General features: G+C 30.9%; 3 protein-coding genes and 1 non-coding gene across 5 annotated transcripts in view; all 4 read right to left on the reverse strand.

Moving 5' to 3' along the window:
• LOC145756013 (stalled ribosome sensor GCN1-like) overlaps positions 1 to 666 on the reverse strand; it is a 31,955-nt gene extending 31,289 nt beyond the window's left edge. Inside the window, exons 1-2 of the mRNA XM_082572234.1 lie at positions 581 to 666; positions 327 to 426 (exon numbers count right to left, since the gene is read on the reverse strand). Of these exons, the coding sequence (XP_082428360.1) occupies positions 327 to 426; positions 581 to 583 (103 nt within the window). The 5' untranslated portion in view covers positions 584 to 666. The remainder of the gene's footprint in view (positions 1 to 326; positions 427 to 580) is intronic.
• A 454-nt stretch (positions 667 to 1,120) lies between these two features.
• On the reverse strand, positions 1,121 to 9,101 carry LOC145754850 (uncharacterized). 2 transcript variants are annotated; one of them, XM_082570994.1, is made up of 13 exons: positions 9,035 to 9,101; positions 8,427 to 8,553; positions 7,945 to 8,152; positions 7,352 to 7,458; positions 6,907 to 6,979; positions 6,411 to 6,555; positions 5,447 to 5,597; positions 4,273 to 4,441; positions 3,701 to 3,798; positions 2,999 to 3,070; positions 2,497 to 2,652; positions 1,956 to 2,118; positions 1,121 to 1,515 (listed from the first exon to the last, which is right to left on the reverse strand). In XM_082570994.1, exons 2-13 carry the CDS (start codon positions 8,529 to 8,531, stop codon positions 1,388 to 1,390), a joined length of 1,575 nt encoding a protein of 524 aa, XP_082427120.1. In that variant the 5' UTR covers positions 8,532 to 8,553; positions 9,035 to 9,101; the 3' UTR covers positions 1,121 to 1,387. The 2 variants fall into 2 exon arrangements, with proteins under 2 accessions (XP_082427120.1, XP_082427118.1); XM_082570992.1 differs by having other exon boundaries at positions 8,950 to 9,094.
• On the reverse strand, positions 9,062 to 9,134 carry Trnar-ccu (transfer RNA arginine (anticodon CCU)). Its single transcript has one exon. It is a non-coding gene; the product is annotated as a tRNA-Arg (tRNA).
• Positions 9,135 to 9,253: 119 nt separating this feature from the next.
• LOC145754826 (uncharacterized) lies at positions 9,254 to 26,958 on the reverse strand. The gene is made up of 32 exons (XM_082570960.1): positions 26,770 to 26,958; positions 26,235 to 26,362; positions 25,466 to 25,657; positions 25,032 to 25,178; positions 24,598 to 24,761; positions 24,027 to 24,138; positions 23,202 to 23,329; positions 22,891 to 22,967; positions 22,297 to 22,480; positions 21,425 to 21,529; positions 21,111 to 21,243; positions 20,613 to 20,854; positions 20,065 to 20,177; positions 19,126 to 19,431; positions 18,418 to 18,732; positions 18,204 to 18,255; positions 17,421 to 17,520; positions 17,245 to 17,329; positions 17,063 to 17,170; positions 16,688 to 16,785; positions 16,045 to 16,112; positions 15,563 to 15,661; positions 15,076 to 15,209; positions 14,833 to 14,941; positions 14,139 to 14,318; positions 13,493 to 13,698; positions 13,095 to 13,368; positions 12,062 to 12,448; positions 11,730 to 11,912; positions 11,175 to 11,339; positions 10,557 to 10,700; positions 9,254 to 10,241 (listed from the first exon to the last, which is right to left on the reverse strand). The coding sequence occupies exons 1-32, from the start codon at positions 26,908 to 26,910 to the stop codon at positions 10,099 to 10,101; spliced, it is 5,022 nt and encodes a 1,673-aa protein (XP_082427086.1). The 5' UTR covers positions 26,911 to 26,958; the 3' UTR covers positions 9,254 to 10,098.
• Positions 26,959 to 26,995: the final 37 nt, after the last annotated feature.

Raw genomic sequence — 26,995 nt, forward strand, 5'->3', positions numbered from 1 at the left:
TTATTGTTACGTTCTTTTTATTTAGTTACTGCCATACCTATACGACAACTCATAAACTAGTACAGAGTTCAGTATATAACATTTATATAAATATAGACTAGCACCGCAACGACCAAACACAACCGTTCAGCAGATACTTCAAAATGTCACCCCCTTCAATATAACACAACATATTTAACGAAGTAATTCGCGCTAAAACTTAACACATCTTATCAGAAGGTGTCAAGATAGATAAATATTTTACTAGACAAGTGCAAAAAAGATAGAGACAATTGGAATGTTTACGCCGCTTGTTACATTATTAAAAAAGCAAAACAAGAATTAACCTTTCTTAGTTAAAACAAATTGTTGAACTTGTTGAATTAAATCAACCCGATATCTCACACTAGAGGAATTCCAATGCAAACAGAAGTTCTTTACAAATTCCTGTAAATTATAAAAATATATAAAATTAAACTCAACTAAAATACTTTAATTTAAAAACTTCAACAATCTGACAAGTGACAATATGAACCTTTGAAGAATATGTGCAACATTAAATGTAAACGTTAATGTAAAAATACATAAACTTCAAACTTACCATGATTACTGATATTTAGTCACTATTTACAGATTTACAAGCAATTTACCAATCCTATTCAATTTTGCTGGAAAAAATCAAAATTCTAGAATAATATTTGTAAGGTTTAGTAAACAGTTAAGATAAAAATAACAAAGATTCAAGTAAATCTTGCTTGAAAAGTTAAGCTAATAGTCAGACAGTCAGCACATATATTCATCACCCTTTTTCTTTATTTAATAAACCCTTTTATCTGTTTATAAATTAGTAAAAACTAGAATTTAAGTAAACAAACAAAAACCCTTTCATGACGACACACGTGCGAAAGACGGAACACGCTTACGTAGCTGGTAACCGGCAACATATTTTATTTTTAATTATCCTCAAATCAACTTAGATTCTTTTGAATTAAAAACTAGTAACTTTTCTTACAGTATTACTTAAATACCATAAGCTATAAATAACAAAAACTTGTACAAAAAACAGTTTATTTTTCCACTTTGCGTTTATTTTTAAACACATTCTAAAATAGAAAAAAAGTGTTTAAATTAATTTGTTCGTTTTAAAGAGATTTTACAAATATTTAACTTTCAACCAGTTGAGTAAGGTTTATAACTTTATTTATTACGTTAATAACACTAGATTTGAATCAACATTAATTACTGTAAAAAGAAATTAATTATAAAAAATTAATTTTTATAAAATATATGAAGTTCTTATTGCATGGGTATAACACTGATTTAAATATTTATTTAATCATAAAATTAAATTTACTTTTTAAGTAAGTAATTATTTTTAAATTAAAACAATTAAAATAAATTCAAATGTTTAAAGTTTGGATCTTTTCATTTCACGATCCCTCAACTCTCTTCTTAATATTTTTCCACTTGCACTTTTAGGAATGACATCCACAAATTCAATTCCACCTCTCAAAAATTTATAATGTGACAACTTTCCTAGATTGTAATAAAAATAAAAAAGATTAACAATGACAAAATCCAAGAATTTTATCAGTACCAGCAGCGTGGTGTAGTGGTAAGAACACTTGCTACACCACCATGAAGTCATGGGTTCAATCCACATTGATCTCATGCTGCAGCATCCTTGAGTAAGGTCTATAAACGATAGACTTCTGCTGAGCCAGCACTTAATCAGCAGCCAATTACCGGACAATTTTAGTCTCTGTAATCCCAAACTGTCAAAGTCAATTTGAGATTAGGTTAGGGTAACAAATGTTACTTTATGTTTAATCTGTAAAGTCAGACCAATAAATATAAGGCACAAGAAATTAAATAAATCCCAACTTTAAAACATAATTGGCTTCTAAAAACAACATGTAATAATCCCATAAAAAATAACACAAATTTTTGAACCAAAATAATTACAAAAATTTCACCTTTAATGTGATCATGAATCTCCCCGGGGGTTAAACTTTGGTCACATTTAACTAGAAACGCTTTAGGGACTTCCCCTGCATCCTTATCAGGAACCCCAATAACCGCTGCGTCGCTTACTTTAGGATGATGCAGCAAACATTCTTCCAACTCAGCTGGTGCAACCTTCATAAAAAAATAGTTTTTTGTGTTTATTTATCTTTGATGTAAGGAGGTTAACCACACAGCCTAAACATAAAGTACCAACTGTTACCCCGATCCAGTCACAAGATGCCTTTGGTAGTTTGTAATATTACAAATTAAAATTGCCTAATAACTAAGCTGCTGATTAGGTGTTGGCTCAGTAGGAGTTCATACCGTTTATAGCGCCTTAATAAAGAGCACTACGGCGTAAGAGCAGTGGAAATCAAATCAAGAACCTTATGTAGTAAATCCAGGTATTAAAACAGGTCCTTGGTAAAGCTCCACATTCCCCTTTTATTTCATATTGTAACTTAGTTTAATAGTGGGGTAAATACTAATAATATTACAAACAAAATTTACTTGAAATCCTTTATATTTGATGAGTTCCTTCATTCTATCCACCACATATACACAACCACTTTCATCATAATAACCAATATCACCAGTATGAAACCATCCTGTTGGTTCTAAGCAACCAGCAGTGGCTTTTGGGTTGTTATAGTAACCCTTCATTACCTAAAATACAAAATTATCAATTCAAAAATTATATATATATATCTTAATTGATTTTTAAGAAAAAAATGTCAGCATGGGGTGGTGGTCAGAACCCTTGTATTCAGTAATTAAGGTCCTAAGTTTGGTTCCCACTTCTTCTATCTTTAAGTAATGTTTAAAAAAAATACTAACTTCTGCTAGCTTAGACATTGAAGGGTAATTATCACATTCCAAACTGCCAAAGGCAACTCGAGACTGGGTTGGGGTACCTGATGTTACTCTATGTGAAGGCTGTTGAGTCGACCTTCCCACATTGAGGATAAATAAATAAAAATAGTAAAAGTCTGTTAAACAACATAAGACTTACCTGAGGTCCTTTAGCACATAATTCCCCTCTTTGATTTGCCTTCAATTCCTTTCCAGTAACAACATCTACAACCTGCACAAGGAAATTTAACAATACTTACAACTAGGTATTAAAACAACTAGTGTAAAACATATCAACAATTTACCAATCCATAATCCCAGGTTTTAGGTCATGTTAATTACTTAAACACTGTTTTTTAGTGTACCAAAGTAGTCCTATGTTTAACTTAATACTAAAAGAACTGGAGTAAAAAAAATAAAATATTTTATCTTAAATTTAGGATTTTGGTTATTTACTGCAAATTAACCGGCAGCATGGTGTAGTGGTAAAAACACTTGCTACACCACACATGAGGTCGTGGGTTCAATCCCCAGTGATCTCATGCTGTAGCGCCCTTAAGTAAGGCGCTATAAACGGTATGAACTTCTGCTGAGCTAGCACTTAATCAGCAGCTTAATTATCGGGCAATTATAATCTATAATATCCCAAAATACCACAGACAACTCGAGACTGTGTCGGAGTAACTTAAGTTACTCTATGTTTAAGTCGCGCATTCGACCTTCCCACATCGAGGATAAAGATATATACAAAAAAAAATATACAAACACTTCACTTAATATATTAAAGTAATGGGTTTTCTAAACATATAGATTCTGAATATAACCTTATCTTTCCTCAGTGCAATTACTTAGTTTTACCCACCTTTAATTCTGTATTAGGGGTAACAATCCCAACTGAGTTTAGGGGAATACCCTCCTCCCCTCCCATTGTCAAGGGAACAGCTTCTGACAAACCCCAACCTTAAAATAAATATTGATTGAAATTGCTGCGTTTTTTTTTGTATAAGTCCTTATCCTCGATGTGGAAAGGTCACATGTGCGACCTAAACATAAAGTAACATCAGTTACTTTAACCCAGTCTCAAATTGACTTTGGCAGTTTGGAATATTAAATAAATTATAATTGGCTGCTAGTTAAGCTGCTGATTAAGTGCTGGCTCAGCAGGAGTTTATACTGTTTATAGTGCCTTACTTAAGGGTGCTTTAGCATGAGAACAGTAGGAATTGAACCCAGGACCTCATGTGGTGTGGCAAGTGTTTTGACCACTACACCACGCTCCCGGTTTATAGTAACAAAATAGTTTTTTAAACATGAGTTTATTTATTATTAATTTTTATTTAATTTTTTTAATGTTGCTCTTTTAAAAAAATTAACTTTACTCAACAATATTTAAATTTCAACATCTTAGTTTAATAAAAAGTTTTATAATTTCACCTTGGCCCAAATAGCTTTTCGTTTTCTTGCTCACTTGTACCCCAACATCCATGGGTAAAGGGGCAGCCCCTGACCCCAACCTTCGTAGCGATGAGATATCATATTGGGGAGGAATGGGGTTGTTGTAGATTGCTAGAACTATTGGGGGCACTAGAGGGGCATAGGTGACCTTGAAATATAAAAAAAATTGTTAATAAAAGATAATTATAAATAAAAAAAAAAATTTTTATTGATTTTACTCTCGATGTGGAAAAGTCTACTTCATGACCTAAACATAGAGTAACATAAGTTAACCCGACCCAGTCTTGAGTTGCCTTTGGCAGTTTAGGATATTATAGATTATAATTGCCCGATAATTATTACGCTGCTGATTAAGTGCTGGCTCAGCAGGAGTTTATACCGTCTTACTTAAGGGCTACAGCATGAGAGCGGTGAGGATCAAACTCACTGCTAAGGTAGTGCACAGAATATCTGTAAATAAGCAAAACAGAAGTGTTAAAGTAACAGAAAACAACTTTAAAAGATTACATTTTATAGCCTAGAGCATTAACAGCAAGCATTTTTTCAAATCAGTTCACTAATTTATTAATATTCCACTTAATAACTTTGTACAATACTTTAGTATACATATGTATGATAAAAATAGGTTAAATATTTATAAATCAAGATACTTAATTTAACACCCACCAAGAATGACTTGCAATATTTTAACAGAAGCAAAGATAAGCAAACAAAGTTATCCCACTTATATTAATCATTACCTATTCAACCTTACCACCTAAACCACTTCGCTTGCAAAATATGTTATATAACACTTATCATAAAAAAACACATTAATAGTATTTAACAAATATTCAAAAGTTATGCTAAAATGCTCTTTGAATTATATTTATTTATTTAAATATTACTACAATTAATAATAAACTAACAAATAAAGGTAGCACAAACTTTTAACATGTATAAATATATAATAAAGCTTAGTAAACAATATACATATATATACATATATGTCTAATTTAAAAACCTTTACGTAAAAAAATGCTGTTTGTGGTGTGCAGGTAAATTATCAGAAGTACCATATTACGACAATTTAAATGCAGACTGTAGGATTGGCTAGTTTATATAAAAACAATTTAATTCTAAAAATATTAAGAAAGACATTATCTTTTCTTACCTTATAAGTATGTACACATTTATAGAACGAGTCTAATGAGAATCTTCTTTGAATAACAAGCATAGAACCTTGGTCTAAGAAGTCTGACATTAACATACATCCATATATGTGGAAGAATGGTAACACACAATAACCAACATCATTCACGAGTCTGTAAAGTTAAAATTAGTTTTAAAAATGTTAAACTTGTACAACTTGAGACTGGGTTTAAACTTGTATGATTTGGAAATGGGTTGAGGTAATATCATGGGGTCAATAACATCTTAAATTTGTACAACTCGAGACTGGGTTGGGGTGATATTATAAGGTCAATCATATCTTAAACTTGTACAACTTGAGACTGAGTTTGGGGTAATATTATGAGGTTAAAAATATCTTAAACTTGTACAACTTGAGCCTGAGTTTGGGGTAATATTATGAGGTTAAAAATATCTTAAACTTGTACAACTTGTACAATGAGGTTAAAAATATCTTAAACTTGTACAACTTGAGCCTGAGTTTGGGGTAATATTATGAGGTTAAAAATATCTTAAACTTGTACAACTTGAGCCTGAGTTTGGGGTAATATTATGAGGTTAAAAATATCTTAAACTTGTACAACTTGAGACTGAGTTTGGGGTAATATTATAAGGTCAATAATATCTTAAACTTGTACAACTTGAGCCTGAGTTTGGGGTAATATTATGAGGTCAATAATATCTTAAACTTGTACAACTTGAGACTGGGTTGGGGTAATATTATGAGGTCAATAATATCTTAAACTTGTACAACTTGAGACTGGGTTGGGGTAATATCATGAGGTCAATAATATCTTAAACTTGTACAACTTGATACTGGGTTGGGGTAATATTATGAGGGCAATTATATTTTAAACTTGTACAACTTAAGACTGGGTGGAAAATTTCAATTTACAATATATGTATTTTAAAATCAAAACTCTTAAAAAATTTAAACACATTTTCACCTCAACACAACCCGACAAATTGTCACGATTGAAACCAAGTTTCTCTCTGTGAGCATAACTCCTTTTGGAAGGCCAGTAGTTCCACTTGAATAAGGAAGAAGACAAACATCCTCTGTTACATTCCTTGTGATGTCATAAGGAAAATCTGAATAAATCAAAATAAACTTTCAGAAAATTATCGTTAATATAAAATAATAAAAAAATACACTAATTGGTTAATAGCCTGCGCTTCAGTTAAAGCTTTAATTGTCATAATATGGTCTCAACTCCCATCTAATATTTACTTACAGTAATTTACTTGTCCACCACAAACCGCAGTTTTATTTATTTTGCAATTTACAAAATGGACATACATTTACCAAGCTCCATTATATATAGATTTTGTATGAGCCAAAATAAAACTAACAACTGCAATTTTATGATTTAATTTAAAAATGCACTACGATGCCAATTTTCTTTAAATTAAATAATTTATTATTTTAGTTTTGCTACAAACCTCTTAAATCTCCAGTTCTACGCAGTTCAGGCAAAGACAAACAACCTTCAACTTCAGTTGTGGTGAGAATTTTCTACAAAATATAATTGTTTATTCAACTTTATTGCAAAGCATTATTCTCAAAAAGGGTGGGCTGACTTCACAGTCCTAACATATAGTTACAATTGTTACTCTGACCAAGCCAGAAGTTGCCTTCGGCAGCTGTATACATATTTACACTTATTGCCATGAAATTACCCTGTTGATTGGTTCTGGGCACAGCAAACGTTAGCACCATATATAGCACCTAACTCTAGGTACTGTGACAAGAAAGCAGTGAGAATTAATCCAAAACCATTAGTGTTTTACCCACTACATGATGCCGACAAAACCTACAACATTGTTAAATCTTATGAAGTTTATTAACACAACTGATTTTATTTATTTATTTCAAGTAAAATCTTACTCTTATTGAAGGAACTTTTCTGGCCAAGTTTTGAACCAATTTTAATCCATTTTCTTCCACAATAACAAAGTTGGGTTTTGAAAGTTGGAACTGTCCAAGAACTTCCTCTATAAAAAGAATAAACACCATGTATAATAAGAAATAAAGATTACCAATTAAAAATTTTAACTTATACAACTTTTGGTTTGATTTAGTTAGAGAAAAACAATTGTGAAACTCAGTAACAACTAGAACCAATCAACCAATTTCACAAATAGAACCAATCAACCACTTTCACAACTAGAACCAATCAACCAATTTTACAACTAGAACCAATCAACCAATTTCACAACTAGAACCAATCAACCAATTTCACAACTAGAACCAATCAACCAATTTCACAACTAGAACCAATCAACCAATTTCACAACTAGAACCAATCAACCAATTTTACAACTAGAACCAATCAACCAATTTCACAACTAGAACCAATCAACCATTTTAATAACTAGAACCAAAAACCAATACCACAACTAGAACCAAACAACCAATATGAGAATTATTTTTAAGATAAAAAACTATCAAAATAAATTTAAAGAACTTGGACAACTAACCTTCAGTATAGGTTGGATTGCAAGTTGTGAAAGCTGCCCCACAAGCAGAAGTTGCAATAAAGAGCAGAGGGTAATCCAAACAATTAGGCAGAAACACAGCGACTACTTCACCCTTTTGTAAGCCCAGTTTGTTAAACGATGCAGCATATTTCATGGCATATTCTCTGACTTGACCAAAAGTGTATTTTTCTCCTGTTTCTCCATCAACCTAAAAGCCAAATTTTATTGTATTAGTTAAACAGAAGAAGAGTTGTAACTAAGTATGACCAAAGCAAATAGAAGTAAAACTCTTTCAATTTACAGCCTAATTATAAAGTAAATTTAACACAGCACCTTTCTTTAAAACGTTTTTCATAGTAAATATAAAACTAAGTTATAAACCTTATTACAAGCAACTACAACGATGTTTAATTTCAGGCTTCGTATAACTTGTATGTTTTACCAATTACCTACATATATTATAAGGTATAATTAACACTTACCAGTGCTGGTTTATTTGCAGGATGTTTCTTTAAGGATTTCAGTAGAAGTTCACTAAAAGACAAATCTGGGATAACCACATCGGGATATTGACTTTTCAAAACCATGTTCAAGTATTAAACTTAGTTCCTAATAAATAATAATAAAGCTTGTACAATTGTACAAAGTTTTAAACGCTTTCATTTAGTTATATCAGCTACAAATCGAATCTACCAACAACCAAACGAAACGCTATTTGCAAGTAGCAGACTATAGTTACTGCATTTAGCTATGCGTTGCACCTAAATAAGGCAAACAAAATATGACCGAATAGACTTATAAAGGTCTGTTTGAGTAAACTTTAGAGTTTTCTATGCTACCTATGCAAACACATTGTGTTTACTTTGTAAATGTTGAATAAACTATGTTTACTTATCACGTGTTTGCATGGACACGTGGTACGTATTTTGGTGGGAATCAGTCATGCGTTTTAATAACTTCAACTTTATCCTCATTAAACAATTATTTTAGAGAAAATTTAATTACCTTAAATCAATAGCTTAAAGTGTGCAAAAATTGAATTCTAAACAATATCTTATTGTTATAGCTTAAAGTGTTATAGTAAGTCTACCAATTGTCTTCAAAATTTGAATATATTGGCTCCTGGCGGGACTCGAACCCGCAATCTCCGGTTTAGGAGACCGGCGCCTTCTCCTTTAGGCCACAGGAGCATTGACAGAACAACTGCATTATTGCAACCTAAAGTGCTTCGAGGCTTATCAATAATTAATCAAGTTTTAGTAAAAACTCTAGATTTCGAGACAAATTATAAACTATTGAAATGCCGGCATTATATTTCATTTACAAAACAAAAAAAGTTTTAAAAAAAATGTTAGAAACAGCATGTTAGTAGTTTTACAAACTAAACAGTATTCGAAAGCAAAATAGTTTACAAAAGTTTAATTTAACAGCAGTTTAGTAAATAATAAATAATTAATACAAAAGTTAAGCTTAAAAAAATACTGCAAAAGCAACCCAAACTAACAACTTTAAATTCTTAACCATATTTAGATTATCTTTAACATTATTATAAATCTAGTTTTAGTGCAGTTTTTATAAAACAAACTCCTAAAATTTGCAACACAATTATATAACTTCAAACCATCTCAAAATATCTTTACTAAAAATTTACAATACAAAATAACTTAACATAATGGCAAACAATGAAATATATACAATAACCAAGCAAAAATGCTATGCTTGGGTAGTGGTGCATTATTAGAAGTCAGCATTATGGAAGTATCAGTTATGAGTCAAGGCATGTTGAATATACTTGCAAGCCTTAAAAGATTGTTTTTAAAAATAATAACATCAACAAATTTTAAACCACAAGTTAGGACTAAACAGGAATTTTTTAAATTTCTGCTTTTAAAGTTGTTAAATTTTTTTAGTTCGAAAACCCCCTTTTTTAGATATTCATATTCTGGTATTACATACAAGAATTTTTGCAACTACAAACAACAATATAATAACAAAAGGCCCGACACACCATAATGCCAAGATTAAGAGTTTTTCTTTCAAAATTTTAGAACAAAGTGCTGTAGGCAACAAATGAAATGTGGTAACCACAGCTAAGCTTTTTTTAAAATGTTGTTTTTGGACAAAATTTTATTTTTTGGACTTTGTCGAAAGTTTTTAAGACACTGCTTGGTCCATGAGCTCATCATACGGACTATACTGCTCCCATTCCTTCTTAGGTGAGGGTACTTCCCTTATAGGGTCACTCACAGGAGGGTTAAATGGGGCTGGCATGCTAAAAGGGGCAGGAGGGGGTTCATCTAAAGTAAAAATAAAAAATTATTCATGTTTTAAAACCCGAACCTTTTCTGTACAACTAACACAGCGTGGTGTAGTGGTAAGAACACTTGTTACACCACCATTAGGTCGTGGGTTTAACCCCCACTGATCTCATGATGTAGCGCCCTTGAGTAAGGCGCTATAAATGGTATAAACTCCTACTGAGCCAGCACTTAATCATCAGTTTGATTACAGGGCAAAAAAAATGGGTCAGGGTAACTGATGTTACTCTATGTTTTGGTGCGCTTTCAACCTTCCCACATCGAGGATTAAGATATATACAAAAACAAACTTACTTGTTTTCCCGACTTGTGGTCGCTTAACTTCACTTGTTTTAACCGAGTCGTCATCAATGATAAGTTGATCGTCGGGGCTTTGTGGGGTGTCGGGAATATTTTGTTTGTTGGAGGGTAACTCAGGGGTCACTTGGCGCACAGTAACTATAGGGGTTAAAAGTGAATGTTAATTTAAAACATTGTTTTAAAATATTACAAGTAAAGTTTTGTATCTTTTTTTCTAAATTTTAGTTGTGATATTACAATATTTAGTTATATTTTTTAACAGTAACACTGTAACTGAATGGGTTAAAAGTGAATGTTAGTTGTTAGTTTAAAATATTGTTTTCTAATTTAACACTGGGTCAAGGTAAATTCAGTAAGCAAAATAGTAAGTATTACTATGTTTTCTTACTATGTAGTTTTCTGCCTAGATTTTAGAGACTGTTATTAAAAATTAGTTCAAGCAATGGTTACTTTACTGGGACAGTAAGGCAAAGATATGCTGCTGAACTTTTTGGCAAAAATAAAAGGGGCAAAGATATGTTGCTGGGGGGGCAGCAAAGATATGCTGCTGACGTTCTTTTAAAAATACGTAAGCACAAATAAAAAGATTATTTTTAATGTGACCAAACTGACCTTTGACTTCTGCCTCACTTTTCTTTGCAACATCTTGCTGGGGTTTGGGTCTGGGTGGGGGTAACCTTTGGTCAACAATCTGAGGTAACCTTTGGTCAATGATCTGGGGTAACCTTGTGTCATTTGATTCAGCTGACGATGTTGAACTAGGACGGGATGATAGTTCTAAAAAAGGAAAAAAGAATGATAAAAAAATTATCCAAAACTTAGGTTGTTTAAAAACTATACAAAATCGAGGGATTTTTAATCATGGCTCTTAATCTTAAAATATGGTCCAATATGGTTTAAAAATGTTAATATAGTTTATTATAGTGTAAAAATAGGTAAAGTCATAATTGATTTGGTATATATGGTCTAAAATGGTTTTAAAATGGTCTAAACTTTGATGAATATGGTGTATAAATTCTAATATTGTTTAAAGTTGGTTAAAACAATGAATATTACAATGTATATGGTCTAATATGGTTTTTAAATAGCAAAAATTTAAAGGTTATGCAACCGAACATAGAAATATTAAAATCAAAACATTTTGGTAAAGAGTTTTTCATATTATACCTGCAGCATGAGATGGAGATTTCTTTGCCTTCAACAAACTGTGCAAACTAACATCATTCTTCTGCAGTACTACAGAAGGGGAATAACCCCTGCTCAGAGGTGGGGTAGTGGAAAGCCCCCTACTTTGTGGTGGGGTGATCGACCTTCCAGGAGACTTGTTGCCCCCTGCGCTACTTGGACGACCTTGAAAAATGATGAAAATAAAAAAAAATTTCAAATTGATTTGAGATTTCAATTAAAACAAAAACTATTTTTATGTAATTAGTTTTTTCTTTATTTTCTAAAGAATAATTAAAATAGTTTATTTTTGATTAAAAATTGTTTTTTCTTACTTTTATTTATCCTTTTATCAGTTCTAGTCGATGCAGCAGCTGACTCATTAATTTTTGACAAAGTTTGCTTCAGTTGATTCATGTTTGGTATTTTAGGGGGTGATTTCGAAGTGGGGGGTTTCCCATCCCTCTGAGGGGTCACAGGTCGAGGTTTACTCTCTTTTCGAACAGCGGGGCCCCGGTTTTGAACCTGACCCACTTTCATAGAGTGACTGGGGCTTTTGTTGAGTTTATTTGGGTTTGGAATCTTGACCTCAGTTTGAGGTCGTGACCCAGGGTTCTTAGGGGTAACATTAGGTCGCTGGGGAACTCCCTGTGATGGGTTCGAGACTCTTTGTTTAACTGTGGGGTCAAATGGACGTTCTGAAGATTTCGAAGTAACTGGAGCTAAAAATAATAAAATCAGATTTTTCCAAAAACAAAATTTTAATTGCGACATTTTAGTATATTTTCTTAGAAACTAAAAAGCAGTTTCCATAGAAAGGTTGGAGTAGAAAGCTAATGGATAAAGGTTTTATTGTCGGCAAAATGGTTTTGGTAAAATACTTATGACTAGTTTATAAAAAATAAAAATGCCAGTAGTGGTGCTTGCTTGTGTAAAATATCACTGGCAAATATTAGTTAAAAGTTGTGACCATATTACAACAATTAAAATGCCGGCCATAGTAGTGACTAGTTCATATTAAAAAATAAATTTTAGGGGTTACCAAATAAGTTTAAAACTCTTGTAAATTATAACAGGCAAATATTAGTTAAGAGTTGTTACCAAACTACAACAAATAAAATACAGAGAGCTATTCACTAATATAAGTAATACAATTAAATGGCTGAAGTTACCAATAAGTTTAAAAAAGCTGGGTTTGTTGACCATGCCATAACATACTTAAAATCTTTATGTAACCATTATTACTTTTGGCATAAATTGATTTTGTCATTTTTTCCCGTCGCATTATTGTAATATTAATTGTATATCGTATTTATTATTTACTTTTATCAATGCGCGAAAAACCAAAAAAAAAAAATCTTAACTTACCAAGTGCAAAAGCTGCTCTGTTGGAAGCTGGTCCAGTACTAGTTTGTTGACCTTTAAGTTGTGCAGGTTGAACTAGTGTCCTTCCACCACCCAGTTTCTCCACTACATCACTCAATGAATTCTTTTTCATCCTTGGTGTAAGTGGTACCCCACTTTTGGCAGAACTTTGGGGGCTAATTTGGGGGTTTTTGGTTTGCTGTTGTGACTTAGTATTGGTGGGTTGTGTTGATGCTTTATTAGGGGTTGGTTGGGTTCGTTGAACTTGGTTACTTGTCTGTAACAATCAACAAACAATCAGCATTGTTGTTTTAATAAAGGTCATTGTTTTAACAATGCTTTAAAATTGTTTAACAATGGTAAAGATTAACTAAACAGCGAAAAAAAAATTTAAAACTTACCCCTACACCTAGCCCCAAATTCTTGCTTCCACCTTTTGCGCTAGCCCCGGTTGCTAGGGGCTTATTCCCCACTGTTGCCATAGGTGATCCCTTTCCGTTACCGACCAACTTTTTTTCCTTTTTCTTGATTTCCATCTCGTTTTGATTCTTGAAATAACTTTGAAGATTGGCGGGAAGTTGAGTCAGGTTTCCTGCAGGAGCTGGAGCTATAATTATAAAATTAATTTACTAATTAATGAAAATATGGAAAATTTAGATGAATTCAACTTAATAAATCTACATAAAATGAAGCTTAGGAAATGATGCATATGTTATGTTTAATTTAGAGTCCTGCAAAATAAATAAAACAGCTGTTTGTGGAGCACAAGTAAATTTTTAGTAGCCAAATATTCTTTAAAAGTTGCACCATTTCACTACAACTATAATGCCAGTTATAGGGTAGTTTATGCACTAACAATATATAATCTTGGCTTATTTTTTAGTTAAAAACATTTCAATTTTATGGAATAGCTACATTTTGTAAAAAAAAAGTCAAAAAAAATTAAACAATAAATTTTATAATTCAAGTAAACTACACAACAGCAAACAAACTTTTATCTTTTACTATTCAAAAATGTAACATTTTTCTGTTAAACCAAACACTCACCACTTGGTGCAGGTGCTGGTTTTTCATTCCCTTGTTGTTGTTGATTACTTTCCACCTGGGACTCACTAGCAAGGTAAGATCGAACAGGTTCCCCTTTATCAAGCTGAAACTTAAGAACTATTTTCCCACGCTGGTCCTCGTCCGTGCTGTTGGCACTCGGTTCTATTTTCTTACGTTTCACTGGAAAATATTAATAAGTTCACTTTTAACCAAAATAAAACAAAATACATGTATATATAATAAAGCTTAGATGGTGATATATATACATATATGTAAATTCGATTTATGGGTCTACAAATTAAATAAAAGTGCCGTTTGTGGTGTGCAGGTTAATTATTGCAAGCAAATTTTAGTTAAAAGTCGCGACAATATTAAAACAAATAAAATGTAGAATGTAGGGCTGCTATTGACTAGTATACATAAAATTACTAATAAATTTTGATTAACATTCCCTTTAAAATGTTAAAAAATTTAATATTTTAACATATCTAAAAAAGATGCTATTTATTGCAAAAACTTTATAAATTTTGACTAATATGCCCTTAATAAGCTTGTAAAATTAAGAATCTGTTTTTGAATTAAAGTAAACTGATTTAAAATAGCTTTAATATGAAACTAACTAAATACAGGTTACTATTAGATTTATTACAAGCCTATTTTTAACTTTGTAAGGTTAAAATTATACGCAACCCACCGTTATATTCTTTCTTCTCTGTGGAAGGAGGTCTCCCCCTTCTTCTAGGGGCAGCTTTATCCTCTTTTGCCCCTGCCCTTTTCTTACCTTTCCCCTCGTTTACTTTACCCTAGAAAATTTAATTAAAAAATCAATTTTTTTTAGAAATCAATATTTTTTTTTAACGAAAAATATTTAGCAGGCATTAACCACATATTTAACCCAGAAAATCTTTATATTAAACCCCTACAACACAATACAAACCTGATTGCTGGACTTTGGCTGATGAGATTTTGCCGTTGCATTCTGTCTAACCAGAGGTTTGTGACCTGATAAGGAAATACTTTGTTGCATGGATGCTACATTACTCTCCTGTGATCCTCTTCGCTGGCTTGAACCTAAGACAAATGTTAAATGGGTGTTTTTTTGCGTATTTATTCTAGATGTTGGAAAGTCGAATGCGCGACTTAAACATAGAGAAACAATAGTTACTCCGACCCAGTCTCAGGTTGCCTGTGGCAGTTTGTGATATTATAGATTATAATTGCATGATAATTAAGCTGCTGATTAAGTGTTGGCTTGGCAGAAATTTGTACCGATTATAGTGCCCTATTTAAAAAAGCTAGAGCATAAAAGCAGTGGGGTTTTACATAAGTTTTATAGAAGCAGTTAAGGTTTACGGCCTAACAGGAGTGTATACCATGGTAATAATGTCAAAAATAAATTACTTGATAAATAAATATAAAGTTACCTTTACTAAGTAAGTTATGTAACGACTGAGATGATTTGTCAGTTTTTTTCGTGAGTGCGTTCACAAGTCCTGGTGTGTTGAATGCTAATTCTTCAACACCTGTGAAAATAAGATGTTTGTTAAAATCTAAACTCTATTTTATTTTACATCATAAAAATTAATTTTTTTACTCATTTTTTGTATTTGAGTTATTAAAAAGTAACGTAATATAATTTGGATGGTTATATACCAGCTAAATAAAAACAAATCTATAACTAATGTCTCATTAAATTAAGTCTATATATAATTGAGCTTAGTGGATGATGTAGATATGTATGTTCAACTTATAGGAGTACAAAATAAATAAAACTGTTATTTGTGGTGCCTGGGTAAATTATCACAGGCAAATATTAGTTGAGAGTTCCAACCATATTACAACAATTAAAATGCTGACCATAGGGTGGGCTATTGACTAGCTTAAATAATGAGTTAAAAGTTTTTACTTTGGTGTCTTGACATTGAGTTTTGTCGTTGCTGGGAGTTCTCTGGTAAGCTTTTTATTGATGGGACGCTAAAAATAAGTTAAAATTTATAATAAAAATAGTAATTGTAAAAAATATTGTGTTGTTATAATCTTGGGTTGGTTAAGACTTTTACAGTTATTGCTTTATGTCTTTAATACAGAGTAAACATTGCAACATATTAAAATTTATATAAAATAAAGTTAAAATATATTTAAAACTTTAAATACCAATATATGCAAAACAGTTCTATTTAAGCTGTAATTTAACTAAAAATTACCCTTTGTTTATGCAGTATAAAGTTAATAGGGTATGATGCTTTATATCTAATAATAAATATAATACAGAGTACATATTAGAATCTATTCTTGCCAAGTTTAAAATGACATAGATATATTGTTATAACATGTGACAAAGATATAAATAATGGAGCTTAGTGTACAATATATGTATGTCTAACTTATAGGCCTACAAAATAAATATAAAACTGCCATTTGTGGTGCGTGGATAAATTATCGCAAGCAAATATTAGTTGAGAGTTGTGACCATATTATGACAATTAAAATCAACTTGTATAAATATAATAAACTAGTTTAACTTAAGACTGGGTATTAGTTATTCTTACCTATTGTCATCATATTTATAAGGATCACTATCTGGTTGTTCTGTCAAGTTTTTACCCGATTTCAAGTTATCCTCACCAAACATATCAGATATTTTGTTCTGTAATAAAGTAAACATATATTACTACATAGTACGATATAAAATATAAAGTAATTATGCTGCTGACTAAGTGCTGGCTCAGCAGGAGTTCATACCATTTATAGCGCCTTACTTAAGCCATGAGATCAGCGGGGATTGAACCCAAGACTTCATGTGTGGTGTAGCAAGTGTTCTTACCACTACACCACGCTGCCGGATTTTTTAAAGTTTCAAATTTCTATTTTTAGCTTTATAAATGACAATTTTATTTTCTTGAATATTTAGTTAGTATACTTACCAACTGTTGTTCATTATTTTTGCTCTGTTCATTCATGTGATAAAACATATTTGTGTTAAAACCTTCAGCAGTGATGGTACCAATTGGTGATGGAATCGGAAAGTTGTCCTAATATCAAAACATTATTAATTTTAAAAACAAATTATAATGTCAGATTAAAAAACCCTTGCAATTTTACATACCTGACTCTCTTGATTGTTTGTTAATGAAGGGGATTGTGACATCACATTTGATTGGTTAGAGATTCTTCGGGTCATTGAACTTCGCCTAAATCATAAAAATTTTATTAAAATAAACATAATACTAATTAACATATATATATATGTAAACAAAATCAAGTTTTTTTATTGTTTTTTACCTTTGTAGTTCATTGGGGTCTAGGCCAATATCGCTGTCAAACGAAAGACTAATATTGGGTGACACCAATCTATGCTGGTTCATCATTACATTGTTTAAATCTGAAAAAATTACAAAGTTATGTATCTATAAATAATGAACCTTAGTAAATGATATAGATAATTAAATGTGCGTCCGATTTATAGGCCTAGAAAAAAAATCAAACTGCTGTTTGTAGTGTGCAGGTAATTATCATAAGCAAATATTAGTTTAAAGTTGCAGCCATTTTACAATAATTGAATTGTCTATCATTAGGCAGGCTATCGACTAGCTAGTATAGAAAATAAAGTGTCTACTAAGATTTAACAGTATAAATTAATATAATTTTAAGGAATCTGCTTAAAAGACCGGCAGCGTGGAGTAGTGGTAAGAACACTTGTTACACCACACATGAAGTCGTGGGTTTAATCCTCACTGATTTCATGCTGTAGCGCCCTTGAGTAAGGCGCTATAAACGGTATGAACTCCTGCTGAGTCAGCACTTAATCAGCAGCATAATTATCGGGCAATTATAGTCTCTATAATATCCCAAACTGCCACAGTTAACTCGAGACTGGGTCGGAGTAACTAATGTTACTCTATGTTTAGGTCGCGCATTCGACTTTCCCACATTGAGGATAAATATATATACAAAAAAAAACAATATATACTCAAATATGATTTAAACATATTTCCTAAGCAGAGGTTTTTGTGTAAGCAGTACATGTTAAAACAACACACCAGAATATAAAGTACTTAATATTACCTGAAGATTGTTGAGTAAAATCCATTTGATTTGAATCATTATCATTGTTCAACTAAATTTAAAATTTATCATGTACTATTTATTACAAAAACAATTAAAAAAAGTTGATTAAAAACTAGTTAAAACATTATCTAAAACAAAGTAATACTTTAAAACTTAATTAAAAAATGTTAATTAATACTCATTAAAAAAAACTAATTAAAACTTTGCTCACAACAAATGGAAAATCTTCCAGTCCTAACTCCAAACTCTTCTGCCTCGAATCCCTTCGACTAAACGAGGCTTTCCTCTGAGCCGGTGACATCATCGCTGATGACATCATCATAGGAGGGGTCATACCTGGATGGAGAGGCTGGGGAGTGCTCATGGGTGATTGGATAGAGTATAAGGGTGAGGGGAGGGGAGATTCCGAAGGGGGGGTCATGTTCATGGGCTGAGGGGGGTTAAATGAGGGAGAGGTCAACATTGGGGTCATGGGGTTAAGGTCATCTAGGTTCAAAGGTGAGGGGGTCGACTGATACTGCATTGACTTAAAACAAAAGTTAAAATTTTAAGATTTAAATGAAAAGTATAAAAATTTTGAGCAAATTTTAAAATAATTTAAAAAAAGTTTTAAACATTATTATAAAGTATTTATACGGTTTTATTTTAACATTTATAAATGCCAAAATTTAATTTGATACAAGTACAAAAACAAAGCAAAACTTAGTTTAAACAAAACAAGAGTAATAACCAACAAATTTTAATTTTTATCCAGTCTCAATTTAACTTTTATCATTGCAAGAATTTAAACTAATTTTGCCTAAAAACTAAAATTTTTTTCAAGTTAGGGTTTTCAATGACAAACAAAAGCTTTATTTTTTTATTTACACACTTTTAAATTTTTAAAATCTGCAAAATTAAACAAAAATATTAAAATTACTTGTTGCTGTTGTTGATATTGTTGACTGTTAAGTTTAGAAGCTAAAGAAGTTGGATAATTAGGTGGCGGAGGCATCTGATTGGTTTGTTGCATGAAATAATTAGGGTTCATAAACTCCTGGCTGTTTTGTCGTTGTTGAAAATGTTGTTGTTGTTGTTGTTGTTGCTGTTGAACTTGCTGATAATTTAGTTGTTGTTGTTGTTGAATTAGGGATTGTTGCTGTTGTTGATTTTGTATTTGTTGTTGAGGTGGTTGTTGCGTTGTTTGATCATTGCTTTTCAACAAGCACATCAACATTGGATGGTTCTGTTAAAAAAAACAATAATTTTAAATATTTTTTGGAGAAAGAGTTGTGCTGTTGGGAAGTGTTTTTCAACTACCCCAAGGGTGAATGGCATGGCATTGATGCGGCTTAAACTCGCAAACATTCTGGCTTGTAGTTCATTGCCAAGGCTGGTCCACCACAACACCAGTATATTGTTTTCAAACAAAATTTTGTATTTATTGGTAAAAGGTGTGAATTTGGGACCTGTTTTTGAGCTATTTGTTAACACTGGTCTCAAGGACTAATTGGTGTAGAACCTACTTGACTTGTATGTATATATGTCTGGTAGATTGGCTAAGAAAATAAATAAAACTGCTATTTGTGGTGCACAAATACATTTTTTAAACTAAAATTAGTTAAGAGTTGCGACCATATTATGACAACTAAAATGATGTCTGCAAGGCAGACTATTAACAATCATGTAAAATAAATTGAAAATTACATCTCAAGAATTCAATTTTCTAAGAAAAAATCATTTTTTGAAAGTAAGACATATTGGCATTTTGGGAGATATTTGAACTACAATGCCTAATAAGAAATTACCTTGTATCAGCTAATGTTACTAAAACAGTAGTTGCCCTAAGACGTAAGTGTGTTAAAAAGATTAACTTTACCTTAGTTTGAACATTAGTTTGAGGTCTTTCTGGATCAACAAGAAGTTGAGTTAACATTGGGCTCTGAGTTTTTTTTCCATCTTGTGTTGATACTGAATCCTTAGATTGAGTATCTGTTAACAAATTCATCATTTAAAAAATTTAAATTAAGCCAACTTTCATTTTCATTGTACCTATATCTGTTGAAAACCTATTAATTTTTTAATACCAATCGATAGCCAGTCCTACGGTCAAGATTTTAATTGTCCTAATATGATCACAACTTTCAACTAATATATGCCAGTGATAATTTACCCGCACCTCACAATGACAGTGTTTTTCATTTTGTAGGCCTATAAATTTAATATACACATAAATGTAGATATCATTTCTTTAGTTACATTGTGCTCAGTACACAGTTTAACAATAAAAAGTATATAAAACAAATGAGGTACAGAAACATAACCGATATAATCATGTTACAATTAATACAAATGTAAGTAAAAATCAGAATATAAAGCATCTTACTACTTATTTAAAATAAAAATCAGACTTAAACATCAACTTACCAATATTATTATTATTCGTAGTTACAGCAGAAAACATTTGAGAAGGCAAACTGGTTTGCTTGACGACAGGTTGATCCTTGTTGCTAAGGTAACCCTGTTGTTGTTGTTGGGGAGGTGCATTGTGGGTATTGGGATGTGGTAAGGGGTGGTTGTTGTTGTTATGAAAAGAAGGGTGGGGGTGGAAATAGGGGGTAGGACGATTTTCTTTGCGGGGGTGAGATTTAGAGTGCAACATAACTTTTCTGTAGAGGAAAAAATTATTATTTTTAACTGTCAATAGCCTGCCCTAATGTCAACATTTTAGTTGTTGTAATATGGTCGCAACTATTTAACTAATATTTAACAGCAATAATTTATCTGTGCACCACAAACAACAGTTCTATTTTAATTTGTGGGCCTATAAACTCGACATATGTATAGAAATATATATCACCCACTAAGCTCCATTATATATAGATTACGATTACTTTAAATTATTCAGAATTTTTAATCTTCTACCTCATCATTAGCGAAAGTGAAAAAGTTTTTTGCAGAATTTTTGTTGCTACTTCGTCATTACACAGAGGGAAATCCCCTCTTGCGATATGAAAATGGCAAGCCGAGAAACCGTCAGAAGAAAATAAAATTTCAGCTGCGTAAAAAAATTAGACAAAAACCAAACTAAAAAATGAACCACTAAATCTAAATCTAGACTTTAAAAATCTGTTGAAAAATGTTTATACATTAACTAAAAAAAACCTTAAAGTAATGATGATGTTTATATACTATTTATTTTTCAAGCATTTTATTTAAAAGTCAAAAATAAAACTTACCAAAAGCAGTGGAATTTGCACAAATTGGATGCTCAAAGGTGATGTTTAATTTGTTAAACTGACTGCCCATGGAAACTTCAAAATACCATTCTTTTTTAGCCTCATCTAATAATGTTTAAAACTTAACTCAGTATACAATAACCTATACTATAAACAAACACCACTTTAGTTTAAATAAACTAAAAACTAACAAATAATCAATATCATAATACATTTATATATATCTAAAATGTTTTTAGATTGACCTGTATTTAAACTTTTGTTGAACTTAAATTTTCAATGGTAAATAGCTCTAATATTGTCTATTATCTTAATTATGACGTACAGTAGACAGTTTAAGTTTGTCCATAGAATCCATAGTTTAACGTCACACAAAAATATAAACTTTATTTCTCAATTAACAAACACTCTTATTATATTAATAGCCTATTTAAATTTTAACAGTATTTTAAAGCTTGTCATTTTTATTGGTATGAAATTCAACAACATCGGGTCATTATCAATTTATTTTATTATTACCAGTTTGGTACTGCTTTTTATATTTAACATACCGGCAGCATGGTGTAGTGGTAAGAGCACTTGCTACACCACACATAAGGTTGTGGGTTTAATCCCCACTGATCTCATGCTGTAGCACCCTTGAGTAAGGCGCTATAAATGGTACAAACTCCTGCTGATCCAGCACTTAATCAGCAGCTTAATTATCCAGCAATTATAATCTATAATATCCCAAACTACCACAGGCAACTTAAGACTGGGTCGGAGTAACTGATGTTACTCTATGTTTAAGTCACGCATTCGACTTTCCCACATCGAGGATAAAGATATATATATAAAATTTTTTTTTTTTTAAATTAAAAAAACCTTCTTACCTTCTTTTTCTTTCACCCTTCTTATGCAACTTCCCACCAAAGTGTTAAGGTACGATTGTTTGCGCAACAAATTGAGAATAAACACAACATGACCTGGGTGGGTGAAGGGAATCTCCCCAACCTGGCACCCCTTTAAGTGGTCAAAGTTAAAGTGGTAGCGTTGTTTGTGCTCCGCAAAATGGATCTAAAAAATAAAAGTTTTTAATAAAAAGACTTTATGTGCTAGTAGTCAATAGCTTTCTCTATAGTTGGTCCCTATGGTTAGTATTCTAATTGCTGTAATATGGTTATAACTCTCAGCTTATATTTGCCAATGTACAGTTTTATTTATTTTAAAGACCTATAAACTAAAAATATAAATAACTTTCTTCACTAAGCTTTAATATATATATATATATATAGATAGCTTTTAGGCCAATTTGATTTAGGCATAATATTTAGATTCTAAGCTTCGAAGTTTACTAATTTATAGCTTTAAAAATTTGAATTAAAATCATTTATCATTTAAAGATAAAAACTATTTTATTTGGTCTAAACACTTGAGTATAATAGATTTTTAAATAATTGAATAAAAAATTGAACAAAATTGCTTACCTCTGTAGTTTCAGACTCTTCGGTCAACAAGGAAATATAACTGACTGGGGTACTTCCATTTGGAAACACTGGTAAATCTAAATACAAGAATTAATTTTGGAAACACTGGTAAGTCTAAATGTAAGAGTTAATTTTGGAAACACTGGTAAAAATACAGCAATATAAAATTACATTTAAAAACATTATTAAACCTTGAAGTAAGTAAAAGGAAAATATTTAGATAATTAGCAATAAAAACATGGTAATTTAAACTTAGGAAATGTACACAATATTAAGACTTAGTTATAAAACAAATACAATTTAGTTCCTACCAGTTTCTTGTTCAATCTCATTAGCAATGTGTTCAAGTATTGGGATAGGAGGTTTTAGAGTAAGTATAAAACAAGCTGGGAGGATGATAGAGTTGTTCTGTTGACTGACTTCTGCAAATCTTGGCATGCTACAAAATATGAAACAGATTTTCCATTAAAATTCAATCATTAATATACATTCATAGTATGGTTTAAACTACTAAATAGTATTATTTCTGCAATACAGATAACATTATCAATTTTTTTTGTTGGGTCTATAACTTAATGATCAATGTTAAAATATCTTATATTTAAATATCAATACAACTAAAATAGGGTGTTATACTATATAAAACACCGTAAGTAAGCTGTTTTTTTAGTGTGGTAATATTACCTTTTGAAAACCATTATTCGATGATCGGTTTTAAAATGTCTTATATATTAAATCTGTATACAATTGTATACATGTGTTATATAATACACCATAGATTTTAAGCTGTAAGTACTGATATTTATCACTTTTTTTATGATGTCCAAAGTTTATAGATCAAAATTTCTAAAATTTAAACTTATACAACCCAAAAAAAGGTGTTACAAAATAAAACTCAAGGGTTTAACTATAAATACATCTTTACCGAAGTATAAATAAAATTCACAAAAAAAATGTGTTGCTACACTAATTAAAACACATTTTTTAAACGTACACAACTCAAAAAAAGTGTAAAAACATCTATCATAATGGTTAAGCTGTAAGGTTGTCTTAACCGCAATATAGATCAATATAAGAAAAACCATGTGTATCAATGTCGACAAATCTTACATTAGTATCACCATCACACAACTTACCATGTTCCATCAATGGGATGATTGTTTGATATGAGAGGAGTGATTGGGAGGTTGCACGAGATATTCCAGGGTTTTACTCTCACTTGAACTTTTAAACCTTTGTCTTCTTCAACTAAATATTAAAAGTTGCTGGTAGTTTATTGGCAGATGTATCATATTGGTGGGTTAATAAGTAATATGTAAAGCCATGATAGACATTAATTAGGAATTTTAAATTAAAAAAATGCATACTTTTAAAACATGTCTAGTTTTAAAACTCATAACTAATATTTTTAACTAGTACTCTAGATGGTGTTTAGCCATATTTTTAAACTTTTGTACAATTGACATTAGCTTGAAAACAAAATTTCGAGAACAATATTTTAACGAAATTTAGGTTAATATTTTTTTCAGAAATTGAAAGGCATTAGTAACCCAGAAAAGGTTTTAAAAAGTATATAGAAAATGTCCCATTGTCGGTAAAATAGCTTTAGGTTAACTAATTTTCATTTAAATGATAGTAAACCATTCTAGATAAAGTAAACCATTCTAGATAAAATAATGTTTCAGAAATATTGAAGAATCAATTTACTTTCAGTGAAGTCTGTGATCATTTTCTTGGTTCTTACATCGACGAGGTCATATGGGGATAAAAAATAGGTGAGTAAAGTGCACTGACCGGCCACACGAGGTGCTATTAAGCCCACCGAGCCATGCATAACCGTGTTCAACTTTCCACTATCAGGTTTCGATTCACTAAAAGAACAAATTTAATATTGTATAAAAATAACAATATCATAGCAAAAAACACATTTTAATATAAGTGGTTACCATTTTAATTTATAGACAATATTTCTCTATTTTTGGACTTCTTAAGTGACAAAAAAATACCACAAATTAGATTTCAAACAGCTAATATATAAAGCATATTGCCATTGCTAATTAACCCCAACTTTTTAAAAGATCTTTCATCAAATTCAATAAAAAAAAGTTGCTGAAAAATAGCATTAATTTTTATGAACTTACTGATAGATCTGACTTATCTTAAGTACATCAACCTCCAGAGACTGTAGTGCCATATACAATCTTGTGTTAGTTTGTTTGTCTTTTAATCCTGGATACATTTCAATTAAACCTTTTAAATATTTCGATAGCTCAAGAAACTTGCCGTTTCTGCAAGAAATAAAATTTATATAAAACTTTGAGCTTATATTAGTTTACAATTAGTTATTTTATAGAATGAAAGTAAGTGAACAATAACTTATTTTTTAATGCCAATTTAAAAGCCTTCAAAGGCAAAAAATCCCACAGCAGAAAAAAGGGCTATTACAGTTATATTATAACAGTTAAAATAAACCCTTTAGCATTGGCCATCAACATATATTATATAGTAACTAAAAAATTATTAAAACCAAGTTAATTTAAGCAGTTAACCTATGCCTCTAAAATCACACACTTACCTAATGATCTCTATGAGTTGAGGTGAGCTTGCTTTGTTATCAGATTGCACAACTTTAACATCCAGGACATTAGGTCCACAGTAATGACTATCCCTACCATCCAATACTATCTCTAAACTAAACATATCTCCCAGGATCTGGCATGTACTTGTTTCAGGGCGTGAGGTTTCCATAAGAGGGTTGAAACGTAATCTGTGATTAAGAAAAATGTTGTATGAAATTGGATCTTAATTATAAACAACAATTTTGTCATCACTACATGAGGTCCTTGGTTCAATCCCAGCTGCTATTATGCTGTAGCACCCTTAAGTAAGACGCTGTAATCGATATAAACATCTGATGAGCCACTGATTAGTCATCAGCTTAAAATAAGAGGGCAAAGCATGAGACTAAGTTGAGGTAACTGATGTTACTTTTTGTTTAGATCGTGAAGTCAACCTTTCCGCATTAATGATAAACGAATATAAAAAAAATTAACCAGTGATTTTAAAGAAATGTTAGTAGTTAACTATACATATACCCATTTAATAATTGTATATGTTAGAATGTGTAAACAATATATGACATTAATTTTTTAACTAACATAAAAACATACATTGTTGCAATTAAAATTCGGCAACCAATTTGGTTGTTTAACAACATCACTATTAAAGTTAACAATTTACATTTAAAAATAACAAAGTAGTAGGTTTTAAACAATAACAACATCAAACATTAGTCATAACACAACAAATCAGTATCAAAGTAATAAACTTAATTAAACAATTACCCATTTGTCCTAGCCACTGATCTAAGTCGATCTAGAATGTCTCTTAAGCTGTGAATCTCACTCATGCTCATCAGAACTTTATCCATACATGATCTTAACTTGGCTCGAGAGTTCTGCTCTAATCCATTCTAGAAAATAAGAACCGATTTTTAAAATCAGCAAGGTTATGGTTTACCTTTTTGTTTATACACAGATGTCATGTAGTATTTAGTTTAAAGGTAGTTTCTTTTTAGGTTGTTTATTTTGATTTAAAAAACTGAAAAATAAATAGATTTTAGAACTTGTTTTTTGCTTCTAAATAAATTTAATACACAACTTAATGTAAATATTTCACTTTTTAACATATGGCTTTTTGTTACTAGCCGGCATTTATAAAGCAAATATTATATAACAAAATGTAAATCATTTCTAACATTTAAATAACATATACTTTACTATTTTACATATGGTACCAAATTACTAATATATCATAGCCTACCAATTGCAAAATCAATAATTTAAATGCCTATGAAATGTGTTAATAAAGGTTACTTACCACATGCAATAACTTAATGATTTCGTCAAAACTTTTTACATTTGAGTTTCTAATATTCTCCATCAACGAATCTAATTCAACTTTAGATGTTTCTGTCTCAAAGTTTTGATCCAAACTTGAAATTGGGGCAGCCATTGCCATTTTAACTTATGTCACATTTAAATAAACCCTAAAGCATTCCTAATAAGGTCCCAAAACCTACAAATATCACAACAAAAACATAATT

The sequence above is a fragment of the Corella eumyota genome, chromosome 6 (genome assembly GCF_963082875.1).
Source record: "Corella eumyota chromosome 6, kaCorEumy4.1, whole genome shotgun sequence".
NCBI lineage: Eukaryota > Metazoa > Chordata > Ascidiacea > Phlebobranchia > Corellidae > Corella > Corella eumyota.